This window comes from Staurois parvus, unplaced genomic scaffold (genome assembly GCF_062004578.1).
Source record: "Staurois parvus isolate SC_StPar_1 unplaced genomic scaffold, SC_StPar_1.0 ptg001011l, whole genome shotgun sequence".
NCBI lineage: Eukaryota > Metazoa > Chordata > Amphibia > Anura > Ranidae > Staurois > Staurois parvus.
In genome coordinates this window covers 441,634-460,409 of record NW_028318807.1, presented here as the reverse complement: position 1 = coordinate 460,409, position 18,776 = coordinate 441,634, and the positions used below count along the sequence as shown (strand labels likewise).

At 46.4% G+C, this 18,776-nt stretch overlaps 2 protein-coding genes across 2 annotated transcripts in view; one reads left to right on the top strand and one right to left on the bottom strand.

Moving 5' to 3' along the window:
- LOC149441226 (uncharacterized) overlaps window positions 1–1,931 on the bottom strand; it is a 117,960-nt gene extending 116,029 nt beyond the window's left edge. The window contains exon 1 of the mRNA XM_089657605.1: window positions 1,898–1,931. Coding sequence (XP_089513731.1) covers window positions 1,898–1,931 — 34 coding nt within the window. The remainder of the gene's footprint in view (window positions 1–1,897) is intronic.
- Window positions 1,932–6,431: 4,500 nt separating this feature from the next.
- Window positions 6,432–11,186, top strand: LOC149441225 (uncharacterized). Its single transcript, XM_089657603.1, has 3 exons — window positions 6,432–6,566; window positions 10,641–10,847; window positions 10,938–11,186. The coding sequence occupies exons 1-3, from the start codon at window positions 6,432–6,434 to the stop codon at window positions 11,184–11,186; spliced, it is 591 nt and encodes a 196-aa protein (XP_089513729.1).
- The last annotated feature ends 7,590 nt before the right edge of the window (window positions 11,187–18,776 follow it).

Genomic DNA, 18,776 nt, shown 5'->3' with positions numbered 1-18,776 from the left:
ACCTCCATGACAAAACAACCCCCAGCACCAATCCCCTCCCCCAACCTCCATGACAAAACAACCCCCAGCACCAATCCCCTCCCCCAACCTCCATGACAAACCAATCCCCTCCCCTAATCTCCATGACAAAACAACCCCCAGCACCAATCCCCTCCCCCAACCTCCATGACAAAACAACCCCCAGCACCAATCCCCTCCCCCAACCTCCATGACAAACCAATCCCCTCCCCCAATCTCCATGACAAAACAACCCCCAGCACCAATCCCCTCCCCCAAACTCCATGACAAAACAACCCCCAGCACCAATCCCCTCCCCCAACCTCCATGACAAAACAACCCCCAGCACCAATCCCCTCCCCCAACTTCCATGACAAAACCATCCCTAGCACAAATCACCCCTCCCTGAATTGTACTCATCAGACCTTGGCATGGCATTGCTGGTGAGTTCCCCACAGTCCACCATCTGCTGGTAAGTCCCCAAATCCACCATCTGCTGGTGAGTCCCCACAGTCCACCATCTGCTGGTGAGTTCCCCACAGTCTACCATCTGCTGGTGAGTCCCCACAGTCTACCATCTGCTGGTGAGTCCCCACAGTCCACCATCTGCTGGTGAGTTCCCCACAGCTACCATCTGCTGGTGAGTTCCCCACAGTCCACCATCTGCTGGGGAGTCCCCACAGTCCACCATCTGCTGGGGAGTCCCCACAGTCCACCATCTGCTGGTGAGTTCCCTCCTCCCATCTCCAGTGGTAGCTCCTGTACAGCTGCAGAGGGCGCCATAGACTGGCAGGACGGGGAGGAGTCTGTGACATCAGATGAAGATATCACCTCCCCAGCACCCCCATCCTTCTCTCTGCACAGGCAATCACCAACATGGTCATGTGACACGTCACCCTTCGACCGCAATAAAACACTGTGCACAGGGCAGCTGCCCCTCCTGGACGCCCCCCCCCCCACCCCCTGTCCTGGCCCTGTACCCTGGTGTAGTGTTGACTTACCGGCTCCAGGCCCAGATGTGACCTGCAGGTCCCCACCACAAAGAAGAGCAAGACGACCAATAATCCATCTCCATACCTCCAGCAGCTGAAAGGGGAGTGTGACAGACTGCCTGACACCCCGACTGGGTATCTCTGCCAAACTCCAGCTTCCTCCACTCTGGAACCAGAATACAGCAAATTGACTCCAAACATCAGATAGAACCAATGTTGGAGGAAAACAGGACTGACTTTATTAACAAACAGCATTTCTACAGGAATGGCCACATTACACATCACAGGAGAAAATGACATTCTATACACAAATAAACAAACAAGAAATCAATGGATTCCTTCCCGGCACCGAGCCATCTGGACTCTGGAGGGGATTAAACAAAGTGAGATCTTCTCACCTAAATCTAATGACAACAAACAATAGTAGATGCCAGGAAACCTAGAACAGAAAATAACGTTTCTTAACCCCATATATGCTGGAACTAACTCCCGGCACCTAATCCATCACTCCAGGATAACAGTTCCACTTTCGCAGTATGCTGAGGAGTCCCAGAAACAGTCCCTCCAGCCCTGATTACATGGAAAGGGTAGCTGGTATCATTCATGGCCAGTCAGGTACCCAGGGAAGTGATGGAACCCCCGGGCCCATAGTCAGTGGGAAGGAGGATGGCCCCCAGGCCCCTCCAGAAGCTCAACTCACAGTGGTTTCTGTGAAAGGGAGGGACAGGTTAGAACATTTCCCGCACTCAAGGCTCTAATATACCTCAAGGGTTGTGTGGAATCCCTGAAGTACAAAAAGACAGGACTTCAGTGAGGAACATTTCCCTCACTCTGGACAGGAAAGTGGCTTCTCACTGTGTGAGACTTCTGATGCCTGGAAACACTGGACTTGTCTGAAAAACATTTACCACACTCAGGGCAGGAATATGACCTCTCCCCCATGTGATATCTCTGATGTGTGTAAAGATGGGATTTCCGTGAAAAACATATCCCGCACTCAGGACAGGGATATGGCCTCTCCCCTGTGTGTGAAATTTGATGTGTATAAAGACTGGACGTCTGTGAAAAAATTTCCCGCACTCAGGACAGGGATATGGCCTCTCCCCTGTGTGTGAAATTTGATGTGTATAAAGATGGGACTTCCGAGAAAAACATTTCCCACACTTAAGACAGGAATATGGCTTCTCGCCTGTGTGCAATCTATGATGTCGGTTAAGATGGGACTTCTGTGAAAAACATTTCCCACACTCAGGACAAGAATGTGTCTTCTGCCCCGTGTGTGATCTCTGATGTGAGTAAAGGCTGGACATATATGAAAAACATTTCCCGCACTCAGAACAGGAATATGGCTTCTCCCCCGTGTGCAATCTCTGACCACTGTAAAAACTGGACTTGTCTGAAAAACAATTCTCGCACTTAGGACAGGAATATGGATTTTGCCCCGTATGCAGTCTCTGATGTCTGTAAAGACTGGACTTTAATGAAAAATATTTCCCACATTCAGGCAGGAATATGGTTTTTCCCCCGTGTGAGATCTTTTATGCACAATAGGATCTGATTTAAAATGGAAACCCTTCCCGCACTCAGTACAGGAGAAGCTCTTCCCTGTTGGAAGGCCGGCCCGGTCCCGCACAGTCTGAGGTTCCTCAGGATACGAGGAATCCGATGGTCCATCTACACTGGGTGGTGCCGGATGGACATTGGAGGGACCCGGGTTTTCTCCTGGACTATACTGTGTGATGTCCTCATCTTCTACTTTCCAGCCTGGAGAAAAAGTGAGACAATCCTCGGAGGTTTTCCTCATCTCCCGGCCATGGACTAAAATACAAAGACAAAGAGGATTACTAGACAGGAGCTGATTGGTTCCCCCAAACCAGGACTCCGCCCACATCAGGCAGCTTGGGCTCTAAGGAGCTTACAATTCCACCCTCAAGGGAACTAGGAAATGGCTCCTCTGATCACCTACCAGGTCATTTCTTTATTCATGGACCTTAGTCAGAGAGTGAAGAAACAATGAAAACTGATACATAAATTGTGTCTGCAGCACAGAGACAGTCATAGGACTCTCTGACTCCAGATGGAGGGACATTGGGAGGAGGAGCTGTGAGGTCAGTGTGATGTCATAGGATTCTCTGATCCTTGATGGAAGGACATTGGGAGGAGGAGCTGTGAGGTCAGTGTGATGTCATAGGATTCTCTGATCCTTGATGGAAGGACATTGGGAGGAGGAGCTGTGAGGTCAGTGTGATGTCATAGGATTCTCTGACTCTGGATGGAGGGACATTGGGAGGAGGAGCTGTGAGGTCAGTGTGATGTCATAGGATTCTCTGACTCTGGATGGAGGGACATTGGGAGGAGGAGCTGTGAGGTCAGTGTGATGTCATAGGATTCTCTGACTCTGGATGGAGGGACATTGGGAGGAGGAGCTGTGAGGTCAGTGTGATGTCATAGGATTCTCTGACTCTGGATGGAGGGACATTGGGAGGAGGAGCTGTGAGGTCAGTGTGATGTCATAGGATTCTCTGACTCTGGATGGAGGGACATTGGGGGGAGGAGCTGTGAGGTCAGTGTGATGTCATAGGATTCTCTGACTCTGGATGGAGGGGCATTGGGAGGAGGAGCTGTGAGGTCAGTGTGATGTCATAGGACATAAAGACTCTGGATGGAGGAACATTTTGATGGGGAGCTTTGAGGGATCCTCTGTATGGGACTCCCATGCAAACCAAATCATAGTTTCTGGGTGCATCCTACCTCTCCTAAACTGAAGAGTGACCTTTGACCTTTACCATCCAGAAATCTGTCCGGAATCTGTGGAAGTAAGCTGTCATGTGATCAGGTGACGTGCGGAGGAACGGAGTGTAAATAGCAGACAATTGTCTCCAGAGCCCCTAATGGTGGGGATGGATTTGGCGGCGTGCTGGTGCCAAGTTTCCTCCCCCCAGGGTCACTGCAGGTGTGGAGAAAAGCTGTGTAAGAGGATATGGAGGAGAGATGAGGAGGAGATCCAGGAATCAGGAGAAAGGTCAGGGCAAGCAACAGACGAGCGCATCCAAGAGACCAAGCCGGGGTCACTACACAGAAAATCAATCCAAGGAAACAACAGGCAGGACGAGGAATAGCAAGAAGGAGCTGAGAGACAAATGAGAATATTGCTCAGCCAATGGGAGATGATCTCAGCATGACTTCCATCATGAAGGAGATGAGGGGGAGGGGAGGAAGTCACTGAAGGTGACCATAGATCCATGGAAATTCAGCTGGTTCAGCAGGGATTGCTCATATTGCATTTCCTCTGAGCTCCACAAGGTGGTGATCTCACTTATACCCAAAACGGAAGTCTCTATGGAAGACAGGAAGTGATGTCAGGTACAGACAGATATAGAGAGGAAGTTCCATGTGGTAGGAAGTAGAGAGAAGGCATTGGTGGAAGTGGCAGCAGAGGAGGTAAAAAGATGTTAGTTTCTATTTACACCCAGTAACCCAATGTCATGTCCATCCTTAGTCACTGTGAGTTATCAATCATGGTGAGTAGTCGCTGGAAACGGATCGTGTTGGTGGTCAGCATGTGTTTTTTCATTGGGCATTGTTCATTATTATCCGCTTCCATACCGGGCACTTTACCCCCTTCCTGCCCAGGCCATTTTTCAGGTTTCAGCGCTCTCACACTTTGAATGACAATTGCGCGGTCATACAACATTGTACCCAAACTAAAATTTTATCATTTTCTTCACACAACTAGAGCTTTCTTTTGGTGGTATTTAATCACCGCTGGGGCTTTTATCTTTTGCTAAATTAACAGAAAAAGACTAAACATTTTGAAAAACAACCCACGTTATTCTTTGTTTCTGTTATAAAAGTTTGCAAATAAATAATTGTTCTTCATAAATTTAGGCCGAGATGTATTCTGCTACATGTCTTTGGTGAAAATAACCCAAATTAGGATGTATTATTTAGTCTGTAGGGAAGTTATAGAGTTCACAAACTATGGGAGATATCCGAAAATTGATCAATCCTGAAGTACTGACGGCCAATCTCATTTCTTGAGGTCCAAGAATGTCAGAACAGTACAGATATCCCCCAAATGTCAGAACGGTACAGATATCCCCCCCAAATATCAGAACAGTACAGATATCCCCCCCAAATGTCAGAACGGTACAGATATCCCCCCCAAATGTCAGAACGGTACAGATATCCCCCCCAAATGTCAGGACGGTACAGATATCCCCCAAATGTCAGGACGGTACAGATATCCCCCAAATGTCAGAACGGTACACATATCCCCCCCCAAATGTCAGAACCGTACAGATATCCCCCCCCAAATGTCAGAACCGTACAGATATCCCCCTCCCCCACATGTCAGGACGGTACAGATATCCCCCCTCCCCCAAATGTCAGGACGGTACAGATATCCCCCCCCCAAATGTCAGAACGGTACAGATATCCCCCCCCCAAATGTCAGAACGGTACAGATATCCCCCCCCCCCAAATGTCAGAACGGTACAGATATCCCCCCCCCCCAAATGTCAGAACGGTACAGATATCCCCCCCCCCCAAATGTCAGAACGGTACAGATATCCCCCCCCCCCAAATGTCAGAACGGTACAGATATCCCCCCCCCCAAATGTCAGAACGGTATAGATATCCCCCTCCAAATGTCAGGACGGTACAGATATCCCCCCCCCCAAATGTCAGAACGGTACAGATATCCTCCAAATTTCCCCTTTTTGAAAAGTAGACAGTCTGAGGTATTTTATAACAGTCATGGCGAGTTTTTTGAAGTTGTAATTTTTTTGTCATAATTTTTCAGAAATGAAGAAATAAAAAAAATGATTTTCACTATTTTTTTTTACATCCTGTCACCAGTGCAGTACAGCGTCATCATATAACTGGCATGGTGGTGATCAGGGACACTGACTGGTAATAGTATGGGAAAAAAATGATTTTTTAAATTATTTTTTATTAAAAAATTTTTCTCTATTTTTAAGATGTTTTTTCATATTTCACTATGAGCAAACTAGTATAATGTTACCATAGTAACATTGTACTACTTTGGGGAAGTGATCAGTATTTATTTATTTTTTTTACACAATTTTCTTATAGCAAAGAATTACTTTGCTATATGCAAGCATTTACCTGAATGACATCGATTCATTCAGGGGTTTTTTATGCTTAACTGTGATTTGGCCACAGCTAATCACATGACACAGTTGGGCTGTGATTGGCCCAGTTTGCGCATGTGATCACTGTGACCATTCATAGCTAGACACACTAGTATACAATGGATGGTATGAAAGGAAGCCATCCATTGTATACAACTGTCATGTGACCTGCTGTGATTGGTCACAGCAGGTCACATGGTACTGGCAGGTCACATGGTACTGGCCAAAGTACACGGCCGGTGACAGCTTGCGCTGCTGCACGGCTTTGCGGGCAGGAAAACTGCGCATGACTGAAAGGATGCCATATGGCATCCACCCAGAGGGATCAGCTGCTCGCCACGCCGCCTTTGTGCTATTGGCTGGACGGCAACTGGTTTATGATGTAGATCTGCATTGTTGGATGATTGACGAGGGATTTAATGTAACGTAAATGTAAGAGTAGAATCATTGTATCAGTAAGATGTGATCAGTAGAAATATGTAATTGTCAATCTTGTCTCATTCCATGTTATTACAGATTAGTGTTCAGTATTCAGTCACAGACATATACAGTATTCACCAATCAGCATCTGGAAGGACAGAGTAGCTTCTAGGCTAGTGGTGTCACCTGGATGCAAATGGAGCTTTGCTATCTAAGTAGACAAGCCGTTCTCACCTTGAATTTTAAAAGAAGAGCTTTAGCCTTTTTGGCTAGAAACAGCAGTGGACCAGGAGAAGCTTCTGAAATGTCTGCCAGCTTGGATTTATATTCACAGATAAGAGGAATCTGTTTCACTAAAATATTAGTTGCAGAGAGATGGAAATAATTCCTTCTGATTGGACACACCGTAGGATCCATCTACATGTAAAACTGTATTTGTAGCCTCTGTAGAATCCCAGAGAAACGCACAGAATGGTTATATGGTGCCTGATTTAGCTGAACAGTGATTGGTACTGTCGCAATTGGACTGAAGCGCTGGTGTTGGAAATTCTATCCCTGACCCAGTGATCTGAACCGTTCCTGGTCCATTCAAGATTGGGCACTTCAAAACATAGAACGTCCTGTGGGCTGGTACAACAACACCCCTGAGAGTTGATTGGCCAAGGGTTAAAGTTCCACCCACCATCCATTTTTCAATAAACTGTGTACCCTGAGATATGGACAGTGTGATTCGTATGGAGCGAAGTCTATTTGGCTGGCGAATCACAGACTTTCACTGACTTGCTCCAGTCACAGGATAAATCTTGGCAAAAGTTTTATTTCTGTTTTTATTCCCTTTTATTTTATAGTGAATAACCAATTGTGTGTATTTTTGTATTCTTTGTAACTCTTTTTTTCTTTGTACATATTTTTTACCCTGCCCATTTTCAGGATATTAAGTCATGCAAATAATAAGTGACTTCTGTGTACTAAGCTTGGGCTCATATCTGGCCGGACAGAGATCTGTGTGTGTGTGGTGGCCAAGCAGACTAGTCTGTGGACAAACTGTTGGGTTGTGGCAAGGTACCAAGTGTGGATCTGGTGAGGGGGTGTGTAGACAGTAGGAACAGTGATTAACGCCGGGGTTCTAGCTTTTAGGATAGCTAGAGGAATCCTAGAAGGGTGTGCCAATTGCTAGACTGCTACCCCCACCCTTAGAGTGCACCAGATTGTATGTAAGATATCTGCCTGTGTGTGATCAGCCAGCTAGATTGGAGTGGAGTCTCCCTCTAGTGGTGACCAGAGGTAGTGCGGGCTGTGAAAGTGTATCATGACCAGTCTTATATGCTCAAAGTAAGTCCCCCTCATTCCCTCTTTACCCCAGTCACGGACCACGCTTTGGTAGGCTAGTCACCGTGGGCGTGCCTTATCCGTGACATTTACATTGGGGAAATCCTTTTTATTAATAAAGGACTAGTCCTTTGACAGCTCTTTGGTCTTCACCATAGTGGAGTTTGGAGTGTGACTGTTTGAGGTTGTGGACAGGTGTCTTTTATACTGATAACAAGTTCAAACAGGTGCCATTGATACAGGTAATGAGGGCAGGACAGAGGAGCCCCTTAAAGAAGAAGGTCCAGGTCTGTGAGAGCCAGAAATCTTGCTTGTTTGTAGGTGACCAAATACTTATTTTCCACCATAATTTGCAAATAAATTCTTTCCAGATCAGCCAATGTGATTGTCTGGATTTGTTTTCTCATTTTGTCTCTCATAGTTGAGGTCTCCCTATGATGCCAATTACAGGCCTCTCTCATCTTTGTAAGTGGGAGAACTTGCACAATTGGTGGGGACTAAATACTTTTTTGCCCCACTGTATCTGTCTCCAGTCAAAGGACAAGAGATGAGCTTTTTTTTTCCTTATATTAACCATCTCCTGCTCTCCATATAAGGAAATGATGGACATGTGGAGGTTCTCTCATTCTGGGAGGATGTCATATGGGGTTTATTTACTAAAGCTGAAGAGTCCAAAATCAGACTCCCTTCTGCATAGAAACCAATCAGCTTCTAACCTCAGCTTGTTCAATGAAGCTTTGGCAATGAAACCTGGAAGCTGATTGGTTTCTATGCAGAAGGGAGTCTGATTTTGGACTCTCCAGCTTTAGTAAATAAACCCCATGATGTCTAACTCTAACTGCAGCGCTGGGACACGGGATCATGATCAGTGGAAAGAGCCGATGACTTTGGCTCTGTCATGTGATCAGCTGTGTCCAATTACAGTTGATCGCATGTAAATAAGAAAACGCCGGTCAAGTTGACTGCTCGTGAGGAGAGGAGAGCCGGTAATTGGCAATCCTCAGAGGGGACATCTACACTGATCATCAGGGCACTGATTATCAGTGTAGCCCCACCAATGCCACCTGTCAGTACCTACCAGAGCACATCAATGCCACATATCAGTGCCAATCTGAGCTGCCTTTCAGTGCCAACTATCAGTGCATATATAAGTGCTACCTTTCAGTGCCCACCAGTGATGCCTGTCAATGCCCAACAGTGCCACCTACCAGTGCCACCTAACAGTTCAAGTCAGTGCCACCTATCAGTGACATATATAAGTGCTGCCTTTCAGTGCCCACAGTGATGCCTGTCAATGCCCAACAGTGCCACCTATCAGTGCCCATCACTGCAGCCTAATTAGCGCACATCAGTGAAGGAGAAAAATTACTCATTTACAAAATTTTATAGCAGAAACTGAGAAAAAAAACTTATTTTTTCAAAATTTTCAGTTGTTTTTGGTTTGTTTAGCAAAAAATAAACCCAGAGGTGATTAAATACCACCAAAAGAAAGCTCTATCTGTCTCAAAAAATGACAAAAATGTTATATGGGTACAGTGTTGCATGACCGCGCAATTGTCATTCAAAGTGCGACAGTACTGAAAACTGGCCTGGGAAGGAAAATGTGAAAGTGCCTGGTAGACAAGTGGTTTAAAAAATATTTTGGGGGCTTCTACAGGCTTGCCGGAAACACAACAAACACTAAGTAAGCCGATCTACATGTTCCAATTCCCATTGGGAGCAGCCCGTCTATTACCCCCTTATATCCCCATCCTGATATTATACAACCAATACAGTCCAGATAATTCTCTGCTATCCATCTACAGAGAAAACCACATGACCCCACCAATGAGGATGGAGGACCAGAGTCACATGACTGAGAAGATACTAAACCTCACCCTGGAGATCATCTACCTGCTGACCGGAGAGGTGAGGAGGATTCTGGGAGGTCACATGACCTCACTCTTATCTCTATTAATAAAACACAGACCTGACCGGAGAGGTGAGGAGGATTCTGGGAGGTCACATGACATCACTCTCATCTCTATTAATAAAACACAGACCTGACCGGAGAGGTGAGGAGGATTCTGGGAGTCTAACATGATATTCCTATTGGTTCCTCAATACAGAGATTTCCTCTTCTGAAGTCAGGTGATCATATGACCATCACAGTGCCTCCATGTGACTCCCTAAACCCTGAGAGACACAACATGCAGAAGATTCTAGAAGTCACCAAGAAGATGATGGAGCTGCTGACAGGAGAGGTGAGCGGTGCCGGGAATTCTGGGACATTCTCCAGTAACAGACAAGGGATGTGTCTGGATGGTGACTGTATCATTGTGTGTGTCAGGTTCCTATAAGGTGTCAGGGTGTCACTGTCTATTTCTCCATGGAGGAGTGGGAGTATTTAGAAGGACACAAGGATCTCTACAAGGACGTCATGATGGACAATCAGCCGCCCCTCACATCACCGGGTAAGAGGAGACTTTATTGTAAAGGAGAGAGCAGTACGGAGGATCCACCTAGATCCCCCATCATCTGATAAACACATAGAAACAATGGATTCAGTCAGTGTGTGTGTTTCCTACAGATGGATCCAGTCATGGGAACCCACCAGAGAGATGTCCCCGTCCTCTGTATTCCCGGGATTCCACACAGGAAGGTCACACCATCCCTCACCATCATCAGGTAGATGATGACAATTATTGGTAGTTGTGATTTATACACAGCATGTTTGTTACAATGAATGTTTTATTATATCTTTCAGAGTGGAATCCTCGGGGATGATAATATTGATGTTAAAGAAGAGTATAAAGAGGAGGATGAGGAGTATGGAGTGATGGAGGAGTTTTCAGAAGGACACAAGGATATGATGGAGCCACCTAATACCAGGAACCCACTAGAGAGATGTCCCCGTCCTCTGTATTCCCGGGATTCCACACAGGAAGGTCACACCATCCCTCACCATCATCAGGTAGATGAGGAACAATCACTGATAGTATCATTAGGATCTGTACATTATCTGCATTGTTACCATTGATGTCATTTTTATTATATCTTTCAGAGTGGAAACCTGAGAGATCCTAAAGCTGAGGTTAAAGAAGAGATAAAAGAGGAGGAGGATGAGGATGGGGGGATGGAGGAGTCAGAGCTTCTAAAAGAACAAAAAGATCTGTACCAGGACACCATGGTGGAGTCATCCAGCTACAGGAACCCACCAGAGAGATGTCCCCGTCCTCTGTATTCCCGGTATTCCACACAGGAAGGTCACACCATCCCTCACCATTGCAAGGTTGGTGGATGGAGAATCTAGAACATGGACTCATAGAGACAATGTGTGGATTTTTTTGTGTGACCTTACATTTTACAGATGATATTTTCTCTCATTTCCTTGATTTAGAGTGGAGATCCAATCGATATAGAAGTTGAGGGTAAAGCAGAAGAAGAAGAGGCGTATGTGAGGGATGATCAGCAGTCTATGGAGGAGGATGGAATAACGGGGACATTTATAGAGGAGGACACTCCTACAGAGATCAGCACAGGTGGGTCATGAACACTAAATCCATTCCTCCACCCACACTGCTCACTGATTGGTCCAGAGTAGGGCGGGGACTGGGTGATATCAGCCTGTAATCCCCTGGTCACTTTCCTGAGCTGTGTTCCCTGTCCTGTATTCCTGGATTTCTCTCGGATAATCTTCCTTCTCTGTGCTGCAGACACAATTTATGTATCTAGACTGGATTTATGGAGGTTCTGGGGATCAGCTGGCAGCAAAATGTTGGTGTTCACAATAGGTGTTGATTGACCTGGGACATGTGTATTGGGTCTTCTACCCCTTATCATGGGGCTAACAGGATCTCTGACAGTACAATTCTCCCAGGGTTCCTTGCTCTGTGGTCTGCTGGCTGTGCCGGGTGGAGGGATATATCTGTAGTGTCTCAGACCCAAGTCACTGAGTGCAGTCTCAGGAGATGGGAGGCAGCGGTGTGGGATCTCTGCAACTTGTCTACAGTAAACATTTAATGTTCCACTGATTACTGAATACCAATATTATGAGTCCTGACCCTTACACTATAAATATACTAAAGAAAAAATGCTGCACCTACATCTTTATCAATAAGTGCTAAAAGTGCAAATTTCATGCAAATATACTACAGTATATTGCCAAAAGTATTTTCCCCGCCCTCCCAATCATGTGATTCAGGTGTTCCAATCCCCTCCCAATCATGTGATTCAGCTGTTCCAATCCCCTCCATGGACACAGGTGTATACAATCAAGCCCCTAGGCATGCAGACTGCTTCTACAAACATTTGTGAAAGAATGGGTCGCTCTCAGGAGCTCAGTGACTCCAAGCGTGGTCCACCTGGGCAATAAGTCCATCCGTGACATTTCCTGGCTACTTAATATTCCACTCTCAACTGTTATAACAAAGTGGAAGCAACTGGGAACAACAGCAATTCAGCCACCAAGTGGTAGGCCACGTAACATGACAGAGCATGGTCTTAAGCACACAGTGCACAGAAGTCGCCAACTGTCTGCAGAGTCAATAGCGAAAGATCTCCAAACTTGGTGTGGCCTTCAGATGAGCCCAAAAAACAGTGTGTAGAGAGCTTCATGGAATGGGTTTCCATGGCCGAGCAGCTGCATCCAAACCTTCCATCACCAAGTGCAATGGAAAGCATCATATTTTGTGGTGTAAAGCACGCCACCACTGGACTCTAGAGCAGTGGAGACGTGTTCTCTGGAGGGACCAACCACGCTTCTGTGTCTGGCAATCCAATGGATGTGTCTGGGTATGGTGGTTGCCAGGAGAACGGTACTTGCCTGACTGCATTGGGCCAAGAGTAAAATTTGTTGGAGGGGGATTATGGTGTGGAGTTGTTTTTTTAGGGGTTGGGCTTGGCCCCCTAGTGCCAGTGAAGGGAACTTTTAAGGCAACATTTTGGACAATTTCATGCCCCCAACTTTGTGAGAAGAGTTTGGGGATGGCCCCTTCCTGTTCAAACATGACTGTGTACCAGTGCACAAAGCAAGGTCCATAAAGACATGGAGGAGCCGGTTTGGGGTGGAGGAACTTGACTGGCCTCGACAGAGTCCTGACCTCAACCACATAGAACACCTTTGGGATGAATTAGAGTGGAGACTGTGAGCCAGGCCTCCTCCCCCCGACATCAGTGCCTGACCTGACAAATGTGCTGCTGGAAGAATGGTCCAACAACGTTCCCATAGACACCCTCCTAAACCTTGTGGACGGCCTTCCCAGAAGAGTTGAAGCTGTTATAGCTGCAAAGGGCGGGGCCAACTCAATATTGAACCCTACGGACTAAGACTGGGAGGACATTAAAGGTCATGTGCGTGGAAAGGGTGGGGCCAACTCTCAATATTGAACCCTACGGACTAAGACTGGGGGGCCATTAAAGGTCATGCGTGTGGAATGGCAGGCCGCCCAATACTTGGGGCAATATAGTGTATCATAGGTAGAAATGTCCACACATGGACTTCCTCAGTGACCCCTAAGACTACGTATGTACCTTGTATCAGGTCTCCAGGTGGATTTAGTCTGTAATATATCATAGGTAGACTCATCTCTTCAGGGAAGTCTATCACACCTCCAACTAACAACTAAACGTTTAATTCTTCCATCAGCTCATCCCCCACACTTATTACCTTTTGTACCACTTACCCCACCCAGTTAGATTGTCTGTCTCTGTATATAGCGGTGTCTAATTGTGACTTCCATAGACGCCGGAAATAATGTTTAATATTTACATATTTTAACTAGTTTTAATAGTATATAACTTATCACATTGTATGGTATATGTCTGCACTCTTCATTAATTAGAGGCACGGGATAATACACTCCTAATTTTTGACTCTTACACTATATACTCTATGTTGTACATTACATACTCCTGACCCCTGCACTATATACTCTGTTATACATTACATCCTCCTGACCCCTGCACTATATACTCTATGTTGTACATTACATACTCCTGACCCCTGTACTATATACTCTATGTTGTACATTACATCCTCCTGACCCCTGCACTATATACTCTATGTTGTACATTACATCCTCCTGACCCCTGCACTATATACTCTGTGTTGTACATTCCATACTCCTGACCCCTGCACTATATACGCTATGTTGTACGTTACATACTCCTGACCCATGCACTATATACTGACTGTTGTACATTACATACTCCTGACCCCTGCACTATATACTCTATGTTGTACATTACATACTCCTGACCCCTGCACTATATACTGGCTGTTGTACATTACATACTCCTGACCCCTGCACTATATACTCTATGTTGTACATTACATACTCCTGACCCCTGCACTATATACTCTATGTTGTACATTACATACTCCTGACCCCTGCACTATATACTCTTGTACGTTGCATTATTCTGATATTATATAGTTCAAACCTTAGGCATCCTATATAAGTTGTACATTACATCGGCCTTACTTCTGTTCCCTCCCATTTCCTCCCAGCTGGACATATCGGATGATGTGATTGGAGCACAGACTTTTACATGGTGATGATAATGTGATAACATCCTCCAACTTTGGCCCCTTAAACAGAAAGTGAAAATGCGGGAGGAGTCAATACCCCAATGATGGTGGTCTTCAGGATCAGTCCAGTCTTCATCTTGGTTGTTCTCCCCCCATCCTCACTCTCTGACCTCTGGTGGGGCTCAGCCCCGCTGTTCTTCATGACTAAATCATGGAGTAAATAAGGAAGTGCAGTACTTCTTGTGTTGGGAAGATGGCGATGAGTGATAGAGGGGGTGGGGACCCTCGTCCTATAATCCCCTCATCACTGTCCCTCCTATAAAAGACAGTTCTGGTTGTTTCCTCACTCTCTGACTAAGGTCCATGAATAAAGAAATGACCTGGTAGGAGATCAGAGGAGCCATTTCCTAGTTCCCTTGAGGGTGGAATTGTAAGCTCCTCAGAGACCAAGCTGCCTGATGTGGGCGGAGTCCTGGTTTGGGGGAACCAATCAGCTCCTGTCTAGTAATCCTCTTTGTCTTTGTATTCTAGTCCATGGCTGGGAGATGAGGAAAACCTCCGAGGATTGTCTCACTTTGTCTCCAGACTGGAAAGTAGAAGATGAGGACATCACACAGTATAGTCCAGGAGAAAACCCGGCTCCCTCCAATGTCCATCCGGCACCACCCAGTGTAGATGGACCATCGGATTCCTCGTATCCTGAGGAACCTCAGACTGTGCGGGACCGGGCCGGCCTTCCAATAGGGAAGAGCTTCTCCTGTACTGAGTGCGGGAAATGTTCCTGTTATAAATCCCATCTTAATGTACATAAAATATCTCACACAGGGAAGAAGCTGTTTTCCTGTCCTGAGTGCGAGAAATGTTTTTCATGCAAGTCTCATCTTTCCATACATCAGAGATCTCACACGGGGGAGAAGCCGTATTCCTGTCTTGAGTGCGGGAAATCTTTTTCTGATAAGTCCAATCTTTACACACATCAGCGATCTCACAAGGGGGATAAGCCATTTTCCTGTCCTGTGTGTGGGAAATGTTTTTCACAGAAGTCCGATCTTTACAGACATCAGAGATGTCACACAGGAGAGAAGCCATATTCCTGTCCTGAGTGTGGGAAATGTTTTTCACGGAAGTCCAATCTTTACACACATCAGAGATCTCACAAAGGAGAGAAGCCATATACCTGTTCTGAGTGCGGGAAATGTTTTTCACTGAAGTCCAGTCTTTACAGACATCAGAGATCTCACACGGGGGAGAAGCCGTATTCTTGTCCTGAGTGTGGGAAATGTTTTTCACGGAATTCACATCTTTCCAGACATCAGCGATCGCACACAGGGAGAAGCCACTTTCCTGTCCTGAGTGAGGGAAATGTTCCTCACTGAAGTCCTGTCTTCCTGTACATCAGGGGCCCCACACAACCCTGGAGGTGTATTAGTGCCTTGAGTGCGGGAAATGTCTTCTAGATGAATGTTGCTGGACATCCCAGCTCTCATGTGGGGAAGAAGCACACCCTGATATACACCTCAGATATACTCCATGGCTGATCTTCATCATGGAAGAAACAGTTCATAAGGAGATCAGAGGTCCCCAAAGACATGGATGAAGTGTGGGACCGGGTTGGCCATTGATGGCAGGAGAAGAGTAAAAATGGAGTCCTGCCCTGTGATTGGCTGAGTACATTTTGTGGTGGGAGATTTCACAAACACTTGGAGGTCTGTATAAAAATAAATATTTCTACCTCCTGTATACCGGACACTTCCCCCCCCTTCCTGCCCAGGCCGACTGGTAACTATCAGCACTCTCACACTTTGAATGACAATTACTCCGTCATGCAACATTGTACCCAAATTATAATTTTGTAATTTTTTTTCACACAAATAGATATTTATTTTGGTGGTCATTAAACACCACTTTTTACCATTTTTGCTTGTTTCTTGTTTTTACAAATAAATGGTCTTTCCTTATAAATGTAGACAAAGGTGTATTCTGCGCCATTTCTTGGGTACAATAACCCCAATCAGTGTCTATGATTCAGTGTGTAGGAGAGTTATAGAGTCTACAAACTATGGGATAGATGTCTGAAAATCCATCATGTCTGATGACGGCAGATCTCATTTCTGAGGATCAAAAACACCAGAACGGTACAAATTGTCAGAACTTTATCTGTGAGGAAATAATCCGTATACAATTCATGGAAACAGGCGGGATCTGGAATGAAGGAGATTCCCTACTAATTCTCACAAAGTAACCGACATCCCAGTTCTGTATTTGTGATAATTGGAAGATGAAATAAAACGCAATAATGTGCAAAAATATATATTTATTAATAATATAAATCAGTACAAAATGGGGATGAAATATAATAGGTGATGATAAATAATAAACAATACAAGATAACAGTACAATGATCTAATCCACAATAATGGGGAGAAATACAAGCCAGCAATTACTTCCAAATATTAATGAATTACATCCAACTGTCTGGAAATGTCGTGTAAGAAATCAGTAACTCAGCAACATGTGACAACAGATATACAAATCCCCCCCGTGATCTCTCTACAGCCAGATATTCAACGCTCAACGTGTACCTTGTCATTAGAGATGAGCGAAGTATTCAAAAATTCGATTCGACTGATTCGGCGAATTCGTGGACAATATTCTATTCGAGTCGAATATATTCGCTCTGAATTTAACTTAAAAAAGGGTGTTTCTAGGCTTCAGAGAGCCTTTATATTAGTGCAGAACACTGTACCTTTAATTTAAATGCCCTTGGAGTCTGCTGGGGAAGAGAAATAATACTGTCAGTCAGTATGGCATGCAGATGAGTGCCGTCGATCTTAGAATCACCGCACACTTCACTCATTTGGCCAGTCACGGGGCCAAAACCAGAGTGTGGAGCCACAGTGTGGCGGCAGAGGCAGCAGCAATGGGAGGCCATACAGCAACCTATGACAAAATGGAAACCAGCAGGAGTGTGAGGAGACCTCAAAGTGGCACATGGCAGAGTGGGAGCAATGGGAGGCGGTACAGGGACCCATGTCACACTGTGGACCCAGCAGCAGCGTGACCAGGCGGTACGGGGGCCCATGGCAGATTACAGGCCTGGCAGCAGCAATGGGAGGCCCGTAATCTGTCAGCACCCTATGACAAAAAATGGAACACACCAGCAGTGTGTGAGGAGACCTGAAAGTGGCACATGGCAGAGTGTGGCGATGGAGACAGCAGCAATGGGAGGCCGTACAGGGACCCATGAGAGACTCTGGACCTGGCAGCAGCATGAGGAGGTGGTATAGGGGCCCATGGCAGATTAGGGGCCTGGCAGCAGCTATGGGAGGCCCGTAATCTGCCAGCACCCTATGTCAAAAAATTCAACACACCAGCAGTGTGAGGAGACCTGAAAGTGGCACATGGCAGAGTGTGGTGATGGAGACAGCAGCAATGGGAGGCCGTACAGGGACCCATGAGAGACTCTGGACTTGGCAGCAGCATGAGGAGGCGGTATAGGGGCCCATGGCAGATTAGGGGCCTGGCAGCAGCTATGGGAGGCCCGTAATCTGCCAGTACCCTATGACAAAAAATTGAACACACCAGCAGTGTGAGGAGACCTGAAAGTGGCACATGGCAGGGGCATGATTCATGGCGGATTTAGTCAGTTGTGTCAGGAACTGGTGGTTTGAAATCCAGACTAATCCACGCCTGATTCATTTTCACAAACGTGAGTCTCTCCACACTTTGGGTGGACAGTCGTGTCCTCCGCGGAGTTACAATACCTCCTGCCGCACTAAACACGCGCTCCGATGCCACGCTACTGGCCGGGCATGACAGCCTTTCAAGGGCAAATTCAGCTAGTTGGGGCCAAAGGTCAAGTTTCGTTGCCCAGTAGTCAAGGGGATTGTCTACCTCGGTTGGCAGGGTGCTGTCCAAGTAGGCCTAAGCCTGTTGTTTGAGCTCCTGCTCCAGGTCCACCTGATGCTGCTGCTGCTGCTGCTGCGGCTGGTTAGTAGTTTCCTCACTGCGCTGGCGAAGAAAGCTACTCATCATCGACTGCAGACTGAGGCAGCCGCTGCTGGTGGAGCTGCCACTGCTCCTACCACCCCACCCCTCCCCTGCTGCCATGGCAGCGGAACGCGAGCGCACAGGGCCCACAGTGTCTGAGGATGGACGTTGGCGCAGAAAGGCAGAGACCAACTGACTACATAGGTGGTTTTTATAGTACGTTATTTTGGCCTCCCTCTCAGCAGGTGTGAAAAAGGCCACCATTTTTGAACGGTAGCGAGGGTCCAACAAGGTGGACAGCCAAAAGTCATCCCTCTGTCTGATGGTTATTATTCGGCTGTCGCTACGCAAGCAACCGAGCATGCTATGGGCCATTTGTGC